The sequence below is a fragment of the Aythya fuligula genome, chromosome 4, assembly GCF_009819795.1.
Source record: "Aythya fuligula isolate bAytFul2 chromosome 4, bAytFul2.pri, whole genome shotgun sequence".
Taxonomy (NCBI): domain Eukaryota; kingdom Metazoa; phylum Chordata; class Aves; order Anseriformes; family Anatidae; genus Aythya; species Aythya fuligula.
In genome coordinates, this window is record NC_045562.1 from 33,170,371 (window position 1) to 33,195,405 (window position 25,035).

Sequence of the window (25,035 nt, forward strand, 5' to 3'; positions counted from 1 at the left end):
AATAATAATCCGAATAGCAGACGTAGTTTTTCACTTGAACTGTGCTTGAATTAATATTGATTATTGATTTATTTTGGTTATTGATTGCAACTTTTCTTCATATACTTTTCTTTTAAAGTTTCTCCTTACCTTGTAGTGTATTCTTAAGTATAGTTATTCTTGCAAGACAGAAGTAAGAAAATAATTTTGCATATTTATTCTTAAGTTATACACGAGTGCTTTTATTTTCTGTTCAGATGGGCATAATTTACATTAATGATATACAAACAGTGTGCTCTCTATGTATACAAAATGGAACTGTGTATGTTTTGCACATATATGTGAAGGTATTGTAGAACTCTCACAGCCTTATACATGTGGAACAGCTAAATTCACTGTTGGGTTTCCCAGTGATGAATGTGAAGTACACTCATTTTTCCAAATCCTTTATGTCAAAGTCTGCTGAGGAAATGCATGGCTATGGATTCCAAAGCATCATATTTCTTGCATTTAAGATTTGCATTTAATAATTCCATGTTCATCTATGTATTTGTTAGTCTTTGTTCAGTACTTACCTATGTTGGTGAAAGTGTGATATACTTTTTAAATCACACATATATTATTTGTTTCTTTTTATATTCCTGTTTTTATGTAGATATTCAGCTATTTTATTTGCCTATTGCAAAATTTCAGGTTTTATTCATTAAATAGAACTTGTCTTGAGATAGTAAATAGAAAGCATACAATCAGCAGTAATATCAAAGTTCTGTGTACGCTGTTAATATTCTTCCACTCTAACACTCTTTACTTTTTCCTCCTAAAATATCCAAAGATGTTTCTGGTTGTTGTCCTTAACATTTGCTTAATAGTGTGTGTGTGTCCCTTCCCTCCCCCCAACACACAGAGAAGCACACAAGTTAACAACTCTGTCCAAGTTATTCCACTGTCAAATGGGTTTTAGTGATTTAGTTGAATCAGTAGTAGAAATAGAAGTTATGCCTTTATGGATGTAAAAGATACTTTTTTGCTGCTAACATAATCTGGCATCTGCATTTGCAAAACACCACATCTAGTATTTTCCATGCATGCTGATAATCCTCGTTACAAAAAAGAGCACGAGGAATACGATGTGCTGTTATCTTTATTTACTTATGTATTTATTTTTATAAACCTTGTAGCCTATTGGAGCTTTGAACCCAAAGAGAGCGGCATTCTTTGCTGAGAGATACGAATCATGGGAAGATGATCAGGTTCCAAAGTTTCACTATGGCACACATTATTCAACTGCAAGTTTTGCACTCACGTGGTTATTAAGAATTGTAAGTACATCTTTTTTTTTTTTTCTCCATTAAGTTATAATAAAAGCAAAAAAAAAAAAATAGCTAGGAACTAAACTAAAACTAACTTTTGAACTAAAACCCAATGGCATAGGAGAATACTGAAATTTTTGAATAATTGTAATCAATACCTGATTTTGTTTTTCAGGGATAAATGTATTCCAAAGTTGACCAGAAGGTTTTAATTTTATGGTACATACTTTTCAAATCAGTAAAGTTTTTCCTGCTTAAAAAGTAATGTTTAGTATACAATCTTAAACTACTTTAAACATGGTCAACTTTCCTTCCTTACATATTTTCTGATTGGGCCATAGAATCTTAGAATCATTAAGGTTGGATATATTGTACATTTTTGTTCCGTAATGAATGTATTTAATTTTTACCTCCTAATGAGATTAAATTAGTTGTTTTCTGATGCAAATAATTTTTTAAAAAATATTTTGCATTTTACATGGACATAACTTTTGAGATGCTTTATATTGATAATATATTGGTTAAACAATGCATTTTTCCATAAAATTGAAAGGTGATTTATCTCCTAGAAAGTAATTTCTTTGGGAAAGCATTAGCAGTACATCATTAATTAAAGCTTGTTCAAATGGTACAAGCATACATAAATCCTTGAAGTAATTTATAGCACTTAGCTAATTTCAAGCAATTATCCACTAATATGTGCTTAAGTGTTCTTTATCTTAGAGGGGCTTTTAAACCTCTCAAACATTTTTCTTTTCAAAATAATAAATTACGTATTAAACAATAACAATTATAAAGCTATTGATATTGAATATTATCCTTTGTATTAATAGATTACCTTGAGCAAAATAAAATGCATACGCTACATGCTTCTTTTAAAAAAATCTAAGGTAAAAATATTGAGCTTTTTCATGTTTTTTAAAGCAATTTGTGTCGCAGTTGATTGTAGCTCTAGCCTGTAAATATTTATTTCATTTGTATTTGCTTTATTTTATCTTTACTTTATATGTGTGAGGAGTAGGAATTGGGAATTAAATATATTTTTTGAACAAATAAACATCATTTTGTATTTTTCATTCTTGGATAATAGAATGAACCTTTTGCAATTAATCTTGTGTCTGCCAGAAGAATAGCATCATTAATAACCTAACCAAAAAAGAATAATAAATGTCCTGACATTTCTACAGAAGTACATTGTTATTTTTAACTATTTTAAAAAATATTTTAGGAACCCTTTACAACACTGTTCCTAAATCTGCAAGGTGGAAAGTTTGATCATGCAGATAGAACCTTTTCATCTATTTCAAGAGCATGGCGCAACAGTCAGCGTGACACTTCTGATATCAAGGTAAAAACTTTCCTGAAGTCTGTTACATTTTATACTGCATCTCCATTTGTTGTAGCTATGATCGTAGGACCACAACTTATTACAAAATGGAAGGCAAAAGATTGGGAGTGATCCTATCATTTTGGAAAAGATGAAAGAGAAATGACACATAGTTGTTTCCACAGAGATTTTATCTTGAGTAGAGAAACAAAGGGCTACAGAAAGCCAGTGACTGAAGATACTAAGATGAAACATAGAATTTAGCATCATATTGAAGCTATCCTAATAAGGGCACTGGGCCTGGGAACTTGTGAATGAATAAGAAGTAGTTGGGAATAGAAGATAAATTAATCTGGTAATTAGTCATTGTGTGGAAGGAGACCTAGAATTAGGTGGGTCAAGAAGCTAAGACAGGAGCACATGGAAATTCCAAGGGCAGTAGTTTAGATAGGGTAACTATTGAAGTTAAAGAATGAGGTAAACAAATAGATTCTGGGATCTGAGGAATATTTTGAACTGGGGAGGAGAACGAAAAAGAAAAGCATGCTGACAGTGGTGGGAAAGCTTTAGTGACCTCAAATCCCATGAAAAAAGAATGTTTTTTTTTTTTTTTTTTTAAGTTCTGTTTATACAGGATGGAAAGGTATAGCATGAATGAAATCAGGCTGACTAAAGAAAGGCATGCAACTAGCAAGGGACCTAAGTAACATGACATCATTCTATAGCTATAGCAGTGAGGAGACAATTAAAGAAAGGGTTTATCTGCTGCTTAGTGAAATGAGAAAATTGTAAACTGATCGTGCTGAAAAACTAATGTCTTTCTTCCATCTGTTACTCCCCACCAAAAAAAATAATCAACTGTAGCAGTTCCTAGCAGAATTAATACCACAGGTAAAAAGATTCAATGTCTGTATCAAAATGAGAAACAGTAGTTTATAAAATAAAACCACATGAGATATTTTCAAATGGACTGGTCATTATGAGCTTCTCTATCTTGTACATACAACGCCAGCAGGCAAAAGTTCAGATGTAAATATGGTTTCTCTGAGAAATGGAGAAGAAAAAAGGTAGCAGTGGTGGATAAATGAAGTATTCAGTTTTTAAAAAAGAAAAAACAGAAAGTCAAGAAATTATGAAGTGAGTTTAAGTGAGGTCAGTGAAAAATATTTAATCAAATAATCTGGCTGTGTTTAGTACCAGGAAGATAACAAGGAGATGAGCAAATGAAGCACATACCTATCAAGAAGAAATTATGTCAAAGCAATCACAACTCCTCATGAGAAAGCTAACAAATATCACAAGCAGAGAAGCAGCAGCAGATAATCTTAGTCTTATCTGAAATACTACATCCATAGTTGGGGCCTAGTTGGAGAGAATCCAGACTAGAACAATGATGACAAAGTAAGGTCTTGAAAATAAAGTGCAATGAAAGATTGACTAGCTATGCTTGTTTTTCTTATTAAGAAGAGAAGATTGGGGAGGTACTTAAGAGTCTTCTACAACATAGTGACTGTGGCAAGAAAGAAGGGAAAAATTTCTGTTGCCCATGCAGAATAGAATAGAATAGAATAGCTCAGTTGGAAGGGGCTTTCAAAGTCTTCATCTTGTCCAACTGCCCGACCACTTCAGGGCTAACCAAAAGTTAAAGCGTATTATTGAGGGTGTTATCCAAATGCTGTCTGAACTCTTGACAGGCATGGGGTGTCAACCACCTTTCTAGAAAGCCCATTCCAGTGTTTGACCATGTTCACAGTGAATAAATTTTTTCCTAATGTCCAGTCTGAACCTCCCTTAGTGCAACTTTGTGCCATTCCCATGCTTCCTGTCATCAGTTACTAGGGAGAAGAGACCAGCACCTCCCTCTCCGCTTCCACTCCTCAGGAAGGGAACTTAGTTCAAAATGGACTTATATATCCAGGAGATTTAGATGAGATGTAAAAGCATCCTTTCTAACAGAACTAATAGATAGATGAATGCTTCCCTGGCAATTAGGGAGAGCTTTTCAGAAATGCTTAGGTACCTTTGGAAAATTATGTATGTGCAAGTTTGTACAGCCTTAAGAGTCATCTGTACTGTTACAGATGGCCCCTTGAAGTCTCTTTTAGCTTTCTGAGTTTGGGAATTGCCAATAATTACATTATACTACTGTGAAAACTATGAGTGAAAATTTACGTTGACTAGAGGAGTCTGTTCATGAGACTGGATGAGCAGCCAGGAAGTGGGATGCAATAAGATTTCCATAGGACAAGTTGAATGAGTTAGAAAAGAAAAAGTCTGAAGATGCATGGAATCATCTTTGTTGGAAATATGTGTACTGCCAATACTTCACTACAGCTGTGAAAAACAATTTTCCTGATACTCGTTGTTCAGATCCACCTGGCAAGTGTTTGTGAAATGCATGGCTGAAGTGTCCCATATAGCTTTGCAAGTTTTCTACATGCAGAATTGCAATGTATTAGCTTACTACTGCTGTATGTTTTGCACTGCTGTTTTCTTTTGTCAAGAATATGTGCAATCAGAGCAGTAACTTCCATAGGAGAAGATCTGTAGCCTGTTACAATGTTTGTTCAGTAAAAAGTCTTTCTTTGATTGTCTTGCGGTGTGTGTATACATGAACCCATGCATATACTTGGGAATAAGGCAGGAGGGAGACAGGGAGGGAGTTAAATGAACATGAATCCCTTTGTTTTTGGTCTCTGGTAGAGGAAGTGAAAAGTTTCACATGTTTGTTTACTTTTTCTTTAGAGTTCCTTTCCCACTTACTTTACAGCCAACATATATTATGAAACATGACTTCGATAAGTTTTAGACTTACTCCCTGTAATCCTGGAGTATCATTCTCTGTAATCATCTTATGGCAGTACTTTCTCATGGTCTGTCCTGAAAGGTCTGAGAGTACAGCATTTGTTGCCATCTTAGTGTACAATATTGTAGTGAAGCAAATGCTGTTTTCTGATTCAAGGTTGAGCTCTGAAATGATTTCCTTATAATTCTTGACAAGAAAGTTTCTTTCTGCAGCAGTAGAGTCAAAAGGATGGTCTCTCTAAAACTAAACGAAGGGAAAGGAAGCCTGCAGCGACTGCTGTCATCAGTAGAATTCCTAACATTTCTACGTTGTACATGAATAAAGAAATTGTGTATAGAAAAGCTGTTTAGCTGTGTATAAAAAAACTGGCAAGAACTAGTGTGGCCTACTGAAAGTACTTGCAATCTGCAAGCATTAATATGTTAATGATTATTCGAAAGTCTTTGAAATCTAGTTTTTTCATTCTTTTCCCATTCTTTTCTAAAATCAGCTTTTTCTCCTACTGTCTAACTTTGGTCCAAGATTTTGTCCAAAAGAATGTACAATTTTCCTTTCAGCGCTGTGTGTGGAAGAATGTATTCTGTGAGCACAGCTCATGCCTGTCTGTGAAGACTATGTAATTGTATGCAAAATTAAGATTTTATCTCATGTTATTTTTAACAAAATGAGGCACTTGAGGGAGTCTTTACTTCTTTCATATTTTTTTTAAATGAAAGATATTTGCTTGATCTCTTATTTGAGACATCATGTATTACGATACAATCATTAAATGTTTTTATAACTATATCTTCTCTATATCACTTATAGTCCAATATTAACCGAATGTAATTGGCATATTGGAAAAAAGGTTTAGAAAACGACTAAATAATTTTATTTTTCTTTTACCATAAGCTCTCTAGGTTTCTTTTGATACTTCTACAACTGATGAAAGCCTAGCAGTTTAATGCATTGATTTGTAGAAATGCAAAGGTTTTGTGAAGCCACATTTAAGACCTTGAAATTGGCAGGCCAAAGTACATGCTATTGTACGGGGGATGGGTGGGGGAGTGGCAAAAAGGAAAAACACGGGTTTGTTCCTGTTTCAGCTGAAAAAATCTTGAATATTTAGAACCACTGAGCTGATACCTTAAAAAAATTATTTCTCCTTCCTTCTTGTATGATGAGAATGAATATAAATTCCTGATGCTTTCTGTTTTAAGATTATTGTTAATCCTAGTTGGAGGCATCGTATACTACAAGGAGGACTAACATGAGCTATCTTTGGAAGCAGCTCTTGTTTGGTATCACACTTCCACAGAAAAAGCCAGAGCACATGTGTGGTCACATCCAGTCTTTGTCAATACCCTGTGAAAGCCTTGGATTGACGATCAAAGCAAGAAACTAATGCTGCACTATAGTATAACCTTTCACTGAACCATTCAAATTTTGATTTCAAGAGGTGATATGTTGCATAAAATTTAATTTCCTACTATTCATTTATTTAAGCAATTCAAATTAAAAGTTCTTTGGAAGTTTTCTAGTGTCTCACTACTACTCTGTCATTGTTAATTACTAATTAGCTTAGCACTGATGCCTTTACAATATTAATCATGTATTAACTTAAAAGTTAAATCATAAATTTAACTTAAATCTTCTGCACTGAAGAATATTAAATATATTTTAATTCTGTGAAAGTATCATTTAGTACCTTTTAAGTAATGGACAGGCATCCTTAATTCATTTAGTTTCTTCTTGATTTATGTTGTTATTGTAAACAATCCTGGTTAGTTTTGTTAATGTTGTATAAAACACAAAAACAGATAGCCTGGCAGTGCTTGATTGCAAACCAGTTTAGTATGGGGCTTGTATTAAGTTCCAGAATACTGAAGTTAAGCCTGTCTGCCTGTTTTTCTGTTACTGTTTTTCTTTGTTTAATGTGTAGATTTGTACATATTTGTTCAGAAGTAGTTGTTACTTCTGGTTTGGTAGCTAACCCATAGCGTTAAATTGATTTGTCATTATAATTACTACAATATACTTGCTATCTTTGTTGCTCTTTGCATGTATTTTCTCTTTTCTAAGCGTAGTATTTGCCATTTTCTTTCCATGCAATACATAGATTTTGTCAAGATAGGTTGAAATTCTCATCCTGTCCACCAAACTGCTTGTTGCCTTCGTAGTGTCATCTGGAATTTTATTACTGCACCTTCTATGCCAGATCATTAATGGGATTATTGACTGGTATTAGAAGCAGGACAGACCCCATTACCATGTCTTCCCAGTTTGACAGTGAGCTATTGATAACTGCTCTTGGAATATGGATTTTCAGCCCTGGTACTCCCACATTATTGTAACCTAATCTCAACTCAGTTTCTCTACTTTGCTTATAAGAAAGTCATAGGAGATTGAGACAGTCTCAGAGGTTTTTCTCCAAAGTGAAGCAACGTCATGTTGGCAACTCATATTTATTGAAACAGGCTGCCAAACATATGCATGCCTAAGACACCCTGTAACCTGATAAGCTTTTTACATATGCTTTGCATTGTTTTATACTTCCCCATCTAATAGATGGGCTTTCAGAAGTTACGAGGAGTAAAGTTGCTGCCAAACTGGCAACATTACTTTAGCATAAGATAGATTTCATGTCATATTAGTAGCAAGGTAAATGATGTCCAAGAGCAATTACTAGCAAAATTCAGAAGTAGATACATAGTGATTCAGATTTTTCACAGTAAACTGTATGCCTGGTGTAGCAAAACCTTTAACTTATGATGTAGACCTTTGGTTTTCGTGAAAGATTTGCTTTCCTGTAAAATTGTGCCAAGATGCATAACAGGAAAATACTTCTCTAATTAAAAAAGTAAAAAAAAAAATATCTGTCAAATCTGTGCATGGTAGTCTGTGGATATAGCAGTAGTTAAAAATGTAGACATATGGGTTTATGGATCAGAAAGTTCCATCTGATAACTGTGGTCTACTTCTTTTATACCCAGCCATAATTGTACTGAAAACAAAACAAATACTTTGAATATCTGCTTCAATCTTTTTCTGGAGCTGTTGAAATAACCTTCAAGTGAGGTATGGATAAATTTGCTGAAGTCCAGAGCAGAATGACCAGAGGTCAAGAAAATGGGACAGTGATATAAAGATAAAGGTTTTAGGTTGATTACTCTGGAGAAAAGAGGAATGAGGGTAGAAGTGTAAAGTGCTTTGCAGTGCCAGGTCTGATGCTTTTATCCTGGTGGGGATTTTGGCTGGTGGGTGCAGTGGCACTTTGTTTCTGCTGAACACTTCTTGTTCCAGTGGGCTGCCCTGCCAGACATGGTGGTGGATCGTGGGCAGTGGGCTTAGTGCAGGAGGGGAAAGATGGTCAGACAGTGCTGCTGGGGATGGATCTTTTTGTCCATCAGGTAAAAGCCGTTCTTGCACATTGACACATGTAAAAAAGGGCAACTGCAATTTATATTCAATCTGAGTAGGACAGGAAGTGGGCTCCAGCTGCAGTAAAAGCAGACCAGATGTTAGGAAGACCTTCTAGTGGTTGGGATAGATGAAGACTAGAAATTCATAGAAAACCCAAGACTAAGGATTTTAAGAACAAGTCAGAGAAACATCTTTCAATAATACCTAATTTTATCTACCTAAGATGGACAAAGTGACCTCTCAAGGTTTCATCTAGACCTTGTTATGATTCAGTATAGTCCGTTTTTTCTCCTCAGTAATTTAAAGAAATTAGAGGAAAGGAATACAGTAATACATACAACTTTTTTTTTTTTTTTTTTCCTCTTTCTTGGTCAAATTAATCTGAACTACGTGTTTTTCATAGTATATAAGTATGGTCATCAAATACCATTGCATATTTTTTTCTATATAGCATCAGTAACAAGTAAAATAATTTTATCTACATATAATTCATATATTGACTAACAGGCTCTAAAGTGTAGTGAAGATGCTCTTTTTATGCAATAAATGGTTGAATTCATCTACTTCTTGATTGATAATGAATAAAGTACTAATTGAAATTGTTATATATATCATTAAATACTGAATGAACACCTGGATTTGTATAATTCTTTTGGGTAAATTGTAAGTTGCTGAACATTTTAATAATTTTTTTTATACTAGGAAATATTTAAAATATTTTTTGGAACCTTAACGGGTGTTGAAAAAAATAATTTCTTCGTTATCATTCATTCAATTTAGAAATTGAATTGAAACTTGCTGAATTATTTTCTTTAAAAATGAGAGTATTTCAGACAATGACACGGGAATTTTTTAGTTAAACAAGAAATAACACACATAAAGCAGATGGAGGAAGACCTACAGGTACACAGAAACTGTATTTTCCTGCTACCATGAAAATGATTATATTGAAATGTGATGAAAAAATGAAATTTTGAATATACTGTAGTATGTTGGTATGCATTTTTGAATGCTGTTTAAGTACTCTAACAGAGGAAATAGTGTGTGGCAGTATGAATAAGAACCTAGACTTCTAATATGCATTTTTATTATTCTGTTTGACAGGTTATATATAGGCTTAATATTACTTAATATGATTGTCAAATAATTTAGTTTGAAAATCTGATATCTTATAAATGTTTTAATATGGTTAGGGAATCTATCTCACTGATTCTAGACACCTTTGCAGATCATATAACTCTGCTTCTAAGCACATCAGTCTATTACTTTCCAAACAAAAATAAAAGAATGAAATAATATTTCATTACATTTAAGAGACAAAGTATCTTGCATAGATTTAGTATGCTTGGTGGCAAACATGATAATAAATTACCAGTGTTAAACTGATATTACTTGTTTATAAAGAAATACCTTTTTAGTGAAGTTTCCTTAGAAATTGTGTTTTCTATGAAATTTTTAAGACAGTGTTTTAATTACATGCATAATTTTATGATTGGTTTAATACAAATTCTGATATAGCAGATTTTATCTTCAAAGTTTTTTTTTTTTTTAAACAAAACAAAGCAACAACAACAACAACAACAAAAACCACACTGCAAATACTGTGTGATAGATTCATGTAGTATTCATCATGAGCCCTTTCATCAAGTTTAATGAACTCAAAAGCATGGCAGAAGGAGTAAAGTATTGCCCATCATAAATATTACTTTCTCTACCCCTTAGAACTGGTGAATTCTAACAGAGGAATTTCTGAAACTAATTTTAAACATTTGCATGAAAGCGAGAACTTCAACAAATAATATAGTTGTTTTAATTTTTCCATGAAATCACATAAACAAAAGATATGTGGGACAATTTTGCAGTTTGTATACATGTGCTGAGTACATAAAATGTTGGAAGGGATACAGTAGAATTAGAAAAAATACAAAACCCAAAATGGCTAGGCAAAAAGGAAGACCACCAGAGGGAATTAATCTAAATTTACTTTTGATTGCAAAAAGAGACCAGTGAGGAAAAATGTGATGTAGATCTATAATATCTGGAAGGACGTTTAGAAGACTGAATAAGGAACTACTATTTATTGGTTTTCTCAATCATCCATTGGAACTATTAGGAAGTGGTTCTAAAATAGCCAAATTCCTTTGCAGATGGAATTGCAGTGTGGAAACCATACTTAAGGATTTTAAAAATCAGAAGCATGGATTAGTTCATAACCAATTTAATAGTAAGAAGCTGACAGAATCTATGCATGAAAAGATTGTATTTGTCCTGTGTTAGTCTTCCAGTCCTTGTCACAGTCCTTGTTCTAGGTGACTATACCATACTCAGTGGTCCTTCAGTCTGGCCTCTCATGACTGGTCTTACGTTTTCACACTGTATTTGTGGGAAACCACAAGCAAATACCTACCACTCTACCCCTTCTTCCCCTTCCCCTCTTTCCCCTTCCCCCCCCCCAAGGGCAAAAAAGTATATTCGTTGATCTTTTAAATTCTTTCAGGTGTCCAAAAAGTTCCATTATTAATGGAGTTACGCAAGTGAGTCAGCAACTTTTGTTTTAGTGTCAATCTATGTATGCAAGGTGAATGTTTCAATAAAAAAGTTAGTTTCATTATTACTTGTATTTAGGAGTTTGAGGGTTTGGTTTATTTTTCAATATAGGAAAAGACCCCACAAATAGAATTGAGAAGGACTGTTAAGGACTGTGATTGGCAAAGACGTGAAGAATATTTGTAAAGTAGATAAAAATGTAAATATTTTATTATCAGGCTTATTACAGGTTGAGGAAAAACTATTGGCCTTTAACTGATGTAGTCATTTACATCTACGTACAGACACTGAAAATTGGAATTAAATACTACTAAGTTAGACTGGCACAGTACCTCTGTTCACACTCTCTTTTCCCAAGCATGTGGTCAAGATAACAAAATCAGATAACAGAGGAAGTCCTTTTGTTAAAATGTGTCATTATGAAAAGTGAAAAGCTTTGCAAAAACTCACTTCTATAGGAATGAACAATGCTTTATGGAAAGCTTCTAATAGTCAAACTAACAGAAGGTACTGATGATTTTTAAGTTTCCAGGCTGCATATTGTTTCTGTGTAATCTAATGAAAACAACGTGTGTTCTAAAAAGCCAAATGTTTTCTGATCTTGAAAGGAACTAGTGAATAGCTGTACATATATATATATTAAAAATATAAAAACATCAATAACATATGTAATGAGCTTATGTTTTAAGTATTCAGAATCATGGTATGGTTTCATATTTGTGGTGCAAGCTGGTATCGAATTAATCATCCAGTGTCTTCTTTTCTTTGTTAGTTTCTGTCTGCGATGATAAAAGCTACAGAAACTTCAGTGTTAGAGAACTTTCTTTCTTATAAGGATTTATCCATGACACGTTTTTGTTCTTTCATTTATCCTATTAAATAGTTTCAAATCTCTTTTTATCAAGTACTTGTCAAGCGTTTGGTACAGAAGCATGTTTTACCCTGCCTAGTTAATTAAGGTGACTGTAAACAAAAAGATGTACGATTCAAAGCCAAGCAGTGTTTCACACAAGGATGGAGGTGATAATAGCTTAATTCTTGCGTGATCTTTCCTGTCTTTGCCCTGGCTACTTTGGATTGACCTTGTCCACAATCTGATGACCTCCCTATTGCACTCAGCCATTTGGAAAGTTGCTCATGCCATCGCTGGCCCTGAGGGTCTATCTGGGAGACTACTGATCCATTGACCCATGTCAAGACTGGGTTTCTGATCTACTGAGCTTCTGAGGGAGCTACATACTATACCCACTGTAGACAAAGCCAGTGGGGTAGTGTGATTTTTTCTACTTCTTAAGTAGCATGCAGTTTGTGCTTGCTATATGGCAGACCAATTTTACACCAGTTGTTTGCTATGAAATACAGTTCCTGAAGCAATTACATGTATTGATCCTTTCTTCACAGTAGAAGTAAATTCCCTAATTTAGTGGGTCAGTTTTTCTAAATCCATCAAATTGCCAAGTTTGTTGGGTGTATTTAAGTCTCAACATCAAGTTCCCCTCAAAATTTGCCTTTAAAATATAATAAGGGCGGTTACATATATGCTGTGTCATAATAGGCTTTCTCCACTGTTGTTACACCAGGATTTTGTAGACATTTATAAAAGTCTGTAAATAGGGTTCTAAAGCCATTAATGTAGGTATGTTTATGTATATCCTTGTGCATATTTTACAAAATGAACAGCAATTTTTGAAGTTGCATATCTGACTGCAAAACAGAGAAACATTCCACTTATTCAGGAGAAAATCCTTGTTCTTTTGAACTTTTTTCTTTGTTTTGTTTTCGTGTGTATGGAATTATGCATGATTCTTCCCTGTAATTATAGACTGGACACATAGTAGTGATAACTGCCTTTTAATGGAAGAAGGGGATTGCCTCGATTCAGCTTTGACTGTTGTTTTGTGTTTTGTTTTTTTTTTCCCCTCAATATATGGTGTAACTTCAGATAATTTAGACTTGACAGAAAATTTATTTCTAGGCATTGGATAAACTGTAATAGCTACTTTCACCCAAACTTCAGGCTGCTGTTTGTGCATTAGCACTTCAAAGTTTGGATTGTGTTAAAATGTAAATGTTTTCCCAACTTCTTAACATCTTCAGTTGCCTATTACTTTCCACTAAGGATTGTTTGTATCATGTGATGTTCATTACTTTAGTTTTATAAATTTCTTTCTTGATAATATGCTACCAAAAGCAATGTTCTGACTTTTTGGCTTTATAACATATAGTGTCTTAGGGTTGTGGTGTTTTTGTTTCATTTTGTTTTGTTTTTGTTATGTTATAAGCACTGTAAAGATTTATCATACATAAAGGCTTGTATTTTAGAAAATATGAAAGAATGGATTTCTCCCTTCTGTGTGTGTGTGGAGGAGAAGGAGGTCTATTCTATCTCTGCCTAATGCCATTCTAATAATTATTTTTTAACATGACAAAGTGCGTTCTATGACAGAATTTATAGCATGGCATTGTTTTTCATTTATATACAGGAATTGATTCCTGAATTCTATTACCTCCCAGAGATATTCGTCAACAGCAACAATTACAATCTAGGAGTGATGGATGATGGAACAGTTGTGTCTGATGTTGAACTTCCACCATGGGCCAAAACCCCAGAAGAATTTGTTCGCATAAACAGACTGGTAAGATGTCTCTCTTCTATTGTCTGTCAAGAAACATTTGTCTTGCAAGCTTTTTCTGAAGTAGTTTGGATCTTTGTAAAATACAGCTATTTATAATTTACACAGGGCTATAGCTGAAATAATCAGAAGGAATGGTAGATTTATAAGTTTATAGAAGGAAAAAGGCATATAGTATTGCTTGTTCTTTAGAATTGCTCAAAAAAGTTTGAATGTGGTCTAAACATGCAGGAGATCTTATCTTGTTATTTTTATTTCAGCTCTTGTAGTTCTGAAGTGCTAATAATATCATCACTTTACAAAAGAAAAAGCTTGGTAATCATAGACATTTTTCACTCCAGTTATTTAAATGTAATTTCAGCGTTGTTTTTTATTATTATTATTTTTTATTTAAGTATCCACTTAACTCCAAAGTCCAGTACATGCCTCAGGAGAGAAGGCTGCATTTTAAATCTCTGCCATCTCTTCTCTTTCTTCCATTAAAGTTACATTTTTCAGAACAGTTTTTACAAGGAAATCAAACTGAATTTTCCTTTTACCTGCTTCATTCCCCAAACATGTGTTACTATTCTCTTCCCTGTTTTGGAAAATCCTGGTGTTAGCATTTCTTGTCTTCACTGTGTCCTCTGAGCAGTGTAATGATTTACAGAATAGATATTACAGTGTCATTGTTGGCATCTCAGCACATTCTCAAAGCTATTACATTAGACTCTTCACAACATGGGAGGATTCTGCATCAGTGGCACTCTAGAAATAAATCGGAGAGCCTTTTTAAAATGAATCTTGAAAAATGAAGCTGCAGTTTTCATGTAGTAGTCAGCTACTTCTTTACAGCTAACTAGGAAATACTGAACTAAGGCATGAAATCTCTCAGAAACTTCACAGAAACCAGACTTAGACATGATAATTCCCTGATATCCTTAAGCTAGAATATGGGAGTTGAAAAAGTCATACTGTTGGCAGAAAATTGCAGCTCATATTCACAAAAATGCAGAGTAGTCAGTTCTGAACAAAGCTGTGATTTATAAATTAACAGTATGCTTTAAAGTGCACTTTTACTGGTGATATGATAACTATCTTCAGCGATGTTGTTTGGCCTATTATTTTGCAGACTACTGATTGTGAAGATCTTAACATTTGCAGCAGTTGTAGGGTGCATCATAATGATCACAAATTGTGTTAGGTGAATTCAGCATTTGGCTTCATGTAGAAGCATGTTCAAGATGTATTTAAATGGCGTATAAAATGCATTAACATTTAGCAGGACTACTTGGCAAACTATATTAAAACACTACTTCTGATTTTACAGTTGTTCTGATAGATCAAGTTTGGCATGTGTTCGCGACTCAGGATAGTCTGAGAAATGAAAAACTTTGTTTTTAATCAGACTTGTCAAAGGCAGCCTTGGACCCTGATCTCTCACCACTGTGTTTTTTTAGCTGTTGCAGAAAATATAGTTCTTACCCAATTAATTACAGTTCTAACTTATGCTACTATGAATGCAAGCTATTCTCCAGCTTGTGCTTCCTCCTCTTGTAAAATTTTAGTTCTTAATTTTCTTTTCCTGATTTTTAACCATGGTGCCAGGTTTTTCTTGCCCTCACCTGTCTGTACTTTCTGACCTACCTGTCCCTCATTCTTCCGTCATTTTCCAAAATGTCTGCTTCTAGTGTCAGCCTTTCTTGCAGCTCTTTGGTATCTCTCACATGGGTTATGTTCTCCAGATTAAGCGCTTCTTCAGCAGGAATCAGCTGAGTTTCGATAACTACTGTTAAACTCTTGGGCACAAAATGTAAAATCCCTTTAAAATCTTACCTTAGAGAGTAATAAACTAATTCCATAATCCAAATGTATATATATGTTTCTTTTTATGGACAATCTACAATAAGCACATCTTTATTTTGTCAAATTCTGAAAGAAGCAGTTCAGAAAATATTATGAGGGAAGTGCTGTTATGTATCCACTCTTTCATTTAAAGAAAAAGTAATTTGGGGATTTGAAAAGAGCAGTACATTATCCATTGTATATTTGAATGATGAAGATTAAAACTACTTTAAATTATCATTTGATAATTTTCCTCAACATTACTTATGAAATTGGAAGATCCTATTTATTATCTAAATATAATTAATGGTTCCTTCTCATTTAGGTTATTTTTCAAGTAATTGTTCATCAGTGATGTGACTTTTGAAACTATTTTAATCAAAAAGACTTTGCTAGTAATCTGCTCAAGGTCATAACTTGTGCTGTGAAAGTAGAAGTTGTAGCACTTGTCAAGTAGAGTACTTGAAGAACATACAGAAGTTACCATAAATTAAGGTTTTCAGAAACAATTTTTGCAATAAAATGTTATTTTTAAGCATTGCATAATTGAACAAAGTAGAACTTTTTTTTTACAACTTGAGTTGATTTTGAAATTGAGAGATAATTATGAGGCGTAATGTCTTTAAACTAAAAATAGGGTAGATTTTGATTATATATAAAGAAGAAACTCTTCCCTCAGAGGGTGGTGAGGCCCTGGCACAGGTTGCCCAGGGAAGCTGTGGCTGCCCCATCCCTGGAGGTGCTCAAGGCCAGGCTGGATGGGGCTTTGGGCAATCTGGCCAGGTGGGAGGTGTCCCTGCCCATGGCAGGGGGCTGGAACTGGGTGGGCTTTAAGCTCTCTTCCAACATAAACCATTCTATGATTCTATAATAATTTGTCAAATGATAGTATATTAAAGTGTATCAAACAACATCCGTTTTGGTGACAATTTATGTCACTGGTATTGCTCCTGTATTTCAGATATCAAGTTTTGGTCAGTCTGGTAGCATTACATGTAAACCTCAGTGCCAGTGAATTGTGTTAACAACTTTTATGTGACAACCTTATTCTGGTGGTGATGGCCATGTTAGTGCTGTTATGGATGATGCCCTCTGCAATCTGCTGTTTCTGCTGTGGAATAAAACTGAGAAAATCACATGTAAATATTAAATTGCTCTATCTTGTTAATACTTAATGGATTTGATAACCTCAACATCAAATTTTATTTTTGAGTAGAGTAGGAGTGTTTAGGAGGAATGCTTGAAGCTCAGTTTCTCAGAAATACTATCAAAAAAGCTTGCTACAATGTGTCGTGGGCTGATTCATTCAGTTAATATTTCCTTATAGCATCCTGTTTCAGACAAAATAGTGATTATAGCTTACAAAATGAGCACTTAAAATACTATCACACACAGATATTTTTTCTCTTTGCATTTCAGTTTACCTCTTTAAGTCCACAGATCTTATACAATGATTTGAGCTCATGAAATGCATACTACTTTGATCTGTGACCTTTTTGTGGTGCTAATCGGGTTCCTGATATCATTATACCTTGCTCATTAATCATATTTCCTGCAGCCCGTCAGCCAGCCAGACAGCCCAAGCCCCTGTTTGCAGCCTTGTGTTGGCAGGTTTCTGCTTTTCCAGATTATTACAGTGTGATACTTTGGCTTCTCATAACCAGACCCACATCAAGCTGTGTGCTACAATTAAAGTCAGATGGTCCTCAGGTTGAACAGGGATATACTGTTGCAGCTGTCTGTCTTTCTGGAACAGACCAGCACGGGGAACAGATGATATGTAGGACAGTGCGTAATAACAGCTTGTACAGTACTGGGTCAATAGCAGGGGTTCAGAACATTAATTGACAGGCTGATAGCTGATTTAAAACTGATTCCCAACCTATTTTTAATTCTATAAAGTGAGTATTTTAGTTGAAATAGATTGTTGTGTGGCTTCTGTGCTTGCTTTGGGAGAAAAAGCAGAATGGTGTATAATTAAAAGTGGATTTTGATTGATGGAATGTCATGATGAGCTCAATGATAGCTTCAGGATGTCATTCTGAGCAATACAAAGAAATGTAAAATGCATGTATTGCTTGTGCATATTTTTGGTACTTTCTATTAGTTTATGATAGCACAATAAAAATTATAATGGCACAAATTCATGAGAGGGAGGGGGAGATATCTTTCTCTGAGTAAGTCAACAGTTTGATGGAAATGTGACCAGGTTTTTACTGAAACAGTCTGAAACATTAATATACGTCCCTAATGCTCCGTATTGTTTTTAATGCCATAGAGTAACTGCTAAGATAACTGAAAATATTTTCCGTTTTCCTAGATACAGCTGACAAAAATTGTGCTATAATTGCATCCTTATATATGTGTTTGTGATAAGACTTACAGTATTAGTTTAATAATTATTTTTTTATTTTTTTTATTTGAAAATGACATTAAATGATACCTTACCTTCCTGCCCCCTCACAAAAATATTGTAATGCAATGTTCTATTGTATCCTTCAGTATTTCAAAGTGAGTTATGCTATCTATAGGCCATTAGTATTTGAGCAAAGGGGGGAATGCTACTTTTATCTGATATCTTAAGTGAATAAATAAATAAATCTATTTTTGTTGTTCATCCATGTTTCTGAGAGGCATATAGGGCAGAGAAGTGTAAACTGGGCATGAAGAATATAAAGAGGTTGTTCAGATATTGTTTGGATACAGAAATCTTTGGCAAAAATTATAGCAGTAGTTGATACATTTTTTTCAAACTTAATTATTTCAAACTTAAATTTTCTGGGGTCTTTTGCTAGCTTCAAAGTCCAAGTTATGTTAGCTCTCCTCCTTCAGAATATTTTTCTGTTTTAGAAATGTAAATTCACCTATTGCAGTTCGTGATTTCCCATTAGAGTTGATATAAATTTATCGTGAACAACAGAATAGGCATTTGCAAAGACCAGGCACAACCCAAAGAAAAGTCACGTACTTCCACAGGGAGTCAGGAGTCGCTAAAAATCCAAATAAGGCAATTACATTTGTTCTAAACAGAATAGTAGCCTATTTTGTCCTGTCTTTGAAGGTTGGATGTCTGAATAGGTAATAATTAATTTAAAACTATTAATCAGTTGGTAATAACTAAATTTCACACAGCTTTGATGAGCCTCAGCTTTTTGGGAATTAGATTGCTTCAATGATAATAACATTGTTGAGGTCCGTCAAGACAGCTTTCCACAATATATCTCAATTTAAATATTTTTAGTGCTTTATTGCAGAGTTAGTCCTTCCATGATTAGCGGTTTATCCATTTTACTCAATATTGGGGAAAATGCAAGACGAATAAGAAACATGATGAGATTACTGTGTTGGTTTGAAAGTTTTGAAATCCAATTTTCATATAATTGAAAATGTCGTGATTGGAAGCTAGGATGCTTTTTGATACAAATGAAAGCCTTAAATACATAAAGGCAGTATAAACAAAATTTATCTTGACATAATAAGCACAATGGAGAGGAGGGATAGGCCAGCCACTCACCCAAACTCAAATTTGAGAGGAGCAAAGTGAATCAGTATTAAGAACCACCAACTGGTAAGAAGGATCTACGATCTGAATTAGAGGATCATTATCTGTCAAATATGGTGCATTATTTCTTAGCAGAGGCTACTCCACCTTATACCTGAAACCACTGAAAAAGCAACATTCCCTGCCAGCTAGCACACCAACAATACTCAGAACTGCAGTTTTGCAGAGAGTCTTCTTCCATGACTTCTTCGATTCTTCTTCTTCACTTTCTTCCGTGGAAAGTGAAATGATGTAAAAAAACAAGCTGGTTTCAAAACCATTATGCTACTTGCAATCTATTAAAACTATTGCTATTAGTCCAGTAAAGATGAGGTAGGACAGTGCCTGCACCTTGGAACATACTGGATTTTTGTGTTCCATTGGAAAAGTATCTTGATGGTGTTTTTCCTATTTCCACAGCAGTGTATCTCCAGGTGTGTAAGGTGTATGTTCTATAGCAAGTGCTGTAGAAAATCATGTGGTTATGAACAGTGTGAATTAAGGCATGAGTGCAAGTTACTAGTAATAGATTGCTAGATGACTGGTAGCATATTGGTGGTAACAGATTACTAGTTACATATGTCAGAAAGAAAAGAAGAAGGCTAAAATGGAAACCAGGTTAACTACAGGTTAACTACCAGGTTAAACCAGGTTAACAGCATCAGAGCTGCTATTTGTGCAAAACATACTTTGAAATTGTGGTTTAAGCAGGATTGGGTGTAATCTTAAACAGCAAGAATGCAGGTTGGCCTGTTTATACTGGGTGATGAGGGTGCTTCTGGCAATACAAGCTGGTGTGAAATGTGTACAGTATCTGAGCATACAGCAGAAGAGCGGAAAAAGAGTAGCTCTGTGAACTCATCACTTGAGCTCTTCTAGGTGGTTGTTGGCATTTTGGATGTCTGTTTGCTCAGAAGAGAGGTGATGGATCATGGTGAGAAAGAAGAGTTTCAATACCAGTTTTTTGAAACTCTTCACTTCATTGGATGCATATGCTATTGAAGTGTTACACTCATTTGTATTTCCGATGTTTGGTGATTTCTTGTGGCTTTTCTGTGGAATCTACATCCATATGCAATGTAAGATTTATACAATGCAATAGTCTCTGAAAGGAGGACATCTATCAACTCTAGAAGCATTTTAATTTGTTTAAAAAAATCAATTTCATAGATTTATAATAGAAAAAGTAGTTTGGAAAGTCATCTGTAACTTTGCACTTCCTAGCAAATACTTGTACTTCTATGCCACATACAGACATTTTACAAGTGTGCGTAATGCATTTAAATTAAATATATTTAAATGCAACTTGACAATGTATCTTAAAACACTGTGCTACGTTTATTTTATCTTGCATTCAGGCTGAGTCTATGAAGAAAAGCTTTGTGCAGGAGGTAAGAGTCCTTGTATCAGGCAAATAAGAATTTACATTCAAAGAAATCTCAGAAACTTAACAATCTAATTTGAAAAGTTGTCAGAAATATTATTCTTGAGTGGAGCCACGGTGTGAGACATCTAGCCTAGTATATTTACAAGTTTGATGTTGTTTGACACAGTTTTTTCTCATGTACAAAAACTAGGCATTCCCATAGTATTGGGAAGCACAGGGACTGCACCATGTAAGTACTTAATGGGCAGAAAGTCTCTTGAACATTTAAAGAAATGTAGGATGAAGTGTAAATTTAATAATCAGTATACCTTCTTTCCTCTAGCAATGCTCCTATGAATGGAGCATGAATTTCTGGTCATTATCCAACAATTCCTTTAAATTTGTCTATACCAACATTGGCTTACACCAGTTTGTTTTACACCTGACCTAAGTGGTATATTCACTTAATTGTGATAATATGCCGCTTACACTCATTTCTTACTGACCCAGCTACATGTATAACAATTCTGTAATCTGTATATGTCACTGCAGGATTTTTTGCACTGCTAGAATTACTTCCTAAAAGACTTTTGATGTCTTCCATACAGAAATATTTGTGTGCAGGCTAGAATTGAGAAATAATGAATAATTGTAAGCAGTTTTGATTTAATTATATCATGTGCGGATCTGATTATTATCATAGAAAGGGAAGGTAAGTAGACCCTGATTACTTATTAAGTACCTTTTTCAGATCTCACCTGAAGATATGTCTAGCTTAGTATTAGTAATGCCAACAGAACTGCACTTATGTGAAACCAGTGCAAGTGAAAATCTGATCTGTGGGTATTCTAAAGGAAGAATAGAAGGATCATTCAATATAAGATATTTTCGAAAAGTAGAGAAGAAATATTTCTAAAGGAATATGATTTATGGGGTACCAGAAAATATTTTGAAAACCTAGGAATGATCAAAAGTAGACTAATTTTTCTGTGTGTAAAATTGAACGTTATATTGACTCTCTGCATATAAGAATAACTTATTTTTATTGACATACTGTCTAAGAAGTATGGCCAGAAATTAATGTCTACTTAAATCCAATTCTGTTGGAATATTGTTTTTACTAATTTTCAAATAAGATTTTGGTTTTTATTGATTTAATTTGTAAAGGAGATTACTATTCAAAGAAAGTCAAATATAGTCTCCAAGAACATGAGGGAGGTAATGAAAAGTGAACTTGAGACATGCTTTGGAACAGAACTTGTTTTAAGAATGCTGAAAACATTCAGTTTTGGTTTAACACACATCAAAATATGCTAATATTGGAAGGTGGGGTTTGGATAGTATATGATGGAAAAACATTGAAAAGGTGTATCTATAGGACTAAGTTAACATACAGTAAAAAGCAAAACTGTAGTGATGTAAGTGATGTAGAGATCTTTTGCCTTTACAGTGAAAATAGTAATCTAGGTAGCACATCGTCATTTGTTAGCAAAAGCATTGATCTCATTTATAGCCAATCCAAATTGCAAAAAAGAGGGAAAGTAGAGTTTGTAATTTTTTTTTTCTGTAATAATCTCTTCATTATATCTTGTTTGCAATTTTTACTCTCTTTTTAAACTCTGCCTACAAGTTACTTTATAGAAATTACAACTACAGTCTGGACTTCAAGACTGTAAGCAGAGCAAAAGTAAAAAAAAAAAAAGCGCATGCTTACATTTAAATCATTTTTGAAAGTGTAATAGATGCCTGTTTTTCTGAAGAAAAAAAAAAAAAAGAAGGCTTAATGAAATCTTGGAGTGTGATTTTCTCTTGGAGTCTGTCTGTCTTTGCTATAACGGAAAGTAAGTACAAAAATCTAAAGAAGCTGGTGTCAAAATTTGCCAATCTTCATCACTGAAGATGTTAAGTAATTCTGGCATAATTCTCTTACATTGAAAAAATAGTACAAAACATTTTAAAAATTCTTTAAATTACTTGCTAAATCATTGTGACGCTAAATGATCAGTAAGGCATCTGTGTTAGGGAAAGTCTGAGACTAAACATAGAGAAACTAAGCAGGAGAAAAACTGAGAAGTAGAATATCAGCACAAGTATCAGTACAAATATTTTGAATGAGAGAAAAACGAGCAGTTAAATAGTAAAAAGAGCCAGGAATCATATAGAAGAGTCAAGAGTAAACATGTGAACTAAAATTAGGGATATTCAAGAGAGTGATGAGATGCTGATTTTTAATAGAGTTAAAGATTTTATTATAGCCAAGATAAATATTAAAACATGGAGGAGAGTGATACACAGTTGAGAAAGATTACAAAATGCTAAACAATACCAGTTTGAGCATATGCATTTTTTTTTTTTTTAAAAAAAAAAGAGAGAGAAAAAAAAGAGAAAACTAAGGTGTATAAATTCACTTTTATCAAAAAAAAAAAAAAAAAGTTGTTTGGAAGCAGTCTAGACAATTATATTTGCTTTCAACTCTTCTCTTGTTTGATGGTGTAGAACTGGTGTTTAAAAGTGAGTCCATGGAGGACATTAACGTTATTACTGTGTGAAATGAAGTGGGAAACAATTGTGTTGGAGCCATTGCCCCATTTAACAGGTGTTCACTAAATCTGCCTGTCTTCCCATTTGTCTGTTCTCCTAACACTGTTGCCGGGTGCTTCCTACAAAGTGTTATAAGGGATTCTTTTGAAAATGTATCAGGAATTTTGATTAACGTGGAAAAATGGCATCAGGAGCTCAGTATAGGGAAGAGAAAAAAAAAAGTTTGCCAGTTATGGCAGTTTCTTACTTGATTTAGTAGGAGTTACATCTGTGATTGGAAGTTGCTTTGCAAAGAAATATCAAAAATTATTCCGCCTGCAAGGTGAAATACTGATGGTCAGGATTTCCACACGACAGAATGTACTGGTGAGAGACCTGGTGGGATTGGTGTGTTGTTGCATCTTTTTTTCAGTATTATCTGGAAGTCTAGTTATAGACCATATGTGCAAATATTCTGGTAAATTTGAATTTGATGGGCTCTTTTTTTGAAATAAAGGATTTCTGATCATTCAGAATGTAGAGAAATTTCCACTGTAGGTATTAGGAAAGAATGGGAGATTCTGCTAGCATTTACATATGTGGAGCTGTGGAGAAATAAACTGAGAATTTGTGGCCTTCAGCTGAAGTAGGGGAGGGGTCGAGAAAACATGGCCATCTGTGCCCTATGTGGAAGGATACAAAAAAAGTCATCAGGGGCTTTGCTTTCAGTGCCTTTCTCTGGCAAGGCTCCACTTTTTGCAAGCCTGTGTTGGGGAACAGTAATGTTGCTAAAACCATCTGGGGTATGGAGAAAGCTTATGACAAATGATATAGAGGCAGGAAAGACTCTCAGATGAAGAAAGTTTAGCCTCCCTAGATGAGAGGAGAGTAAGAAAAAGCATAGAAAATAATGAACAGAGCTGAGAAGGTGCATCAGGAAATGATATTCTCTATTTTATAACAGAAGGATATAACCGTTGTTCGTGAAAAATAAAGACTTGCTACAAGGTAGTTTTTTTCAGACAGTGGTGTGCAGTTAAACTTAGGAACATTAAGGATAAAAATAGGAATCAGAAAAGAACTGTGGACTTATATAAAAATAAATAGATTATCTATTTTATTAGGCAGTACAAAACATGTAAGTTGCGATACAAGATCTTACATTCAGTGGCTAAGAAGCCCTACAGGAATATATGAGCGTTTCATGACAGAAACAGTACCCACCTTTTCTTGCTCTGATAAACAGAAGTATCTTTTTTCTTAACAGTATCATTAAATGCTACCTAAGCCCTGTACAATTGGTCCTCAGCTTCTACAGACAGGAGTTTGAAGACACACTTCCACAAGACAGGATTTACAGGGTATGCAGCTAAGCAAAGTCCTCCTTCCTGTCCCTCACCACATTTCCCCATCTGTGTCTTGATTCAGCAATGTTTGTGATGCTGTACTACAAACTAGATCACTTAAATGATTTTTTTTTTCCTAACCTGGATTATTATTTCAGTTACCTATTTTACAATATTGCTCTACTGGCAGTCACATTAGCACAGACATTGGCATGATTAGCTGCAGTGCCATGTGAGTACAAAGATTTTGAAATGGAAACTTCTTTAACTGTTCTGTCTACCAAAGTCAGAGTCTCAAGAAACTGCAGTCAGCAGCACAGACATGTAGAGCTAGGCAAGCTCCAGTCAGCCGTGTTTCTGGTATGAGTTTAACTACAGCAGCACAGTGCTCTGCAGGGGGTATCATACTGCTGCGTGAGGAAGTGTAGTGTCAG

The 25,035-nt window shown here is 34.4% G+C and overlaps 1 protein-coding gene across 6 annotated transcripts in view; it reads left to right on the top strand.

Annotated features, from left to right (window-relative positions):
• LRBA (LPS responsive beige-like anchor protein) overlaps positions 1–25,035 on the top strand; it is a 398,303-nt gene that overhangs the window by 286,973 nt on the left and 86,295 nt on the right. For all 6 annotated transcript variants that reach the window (XM_032187390.1, XM_032187392.1, XM_032187391.1 and 3 more), the window contains 3 exons: positions 1,158–1,298; positions 2,518–2,637; positions 13,855–14,007. In XM_032187390.1, coding sequence (XP_032043281.1) covers positions 1,158–1,298; positions 2,518–2,637; positions 13,855–14,007 — 414 coding nt within the window. The remainder of the gene's footprint in view (positions 1–1,157; positions 1,299–2,517; positions 2,638–13,854; positions 14,008–25,035) is intronic.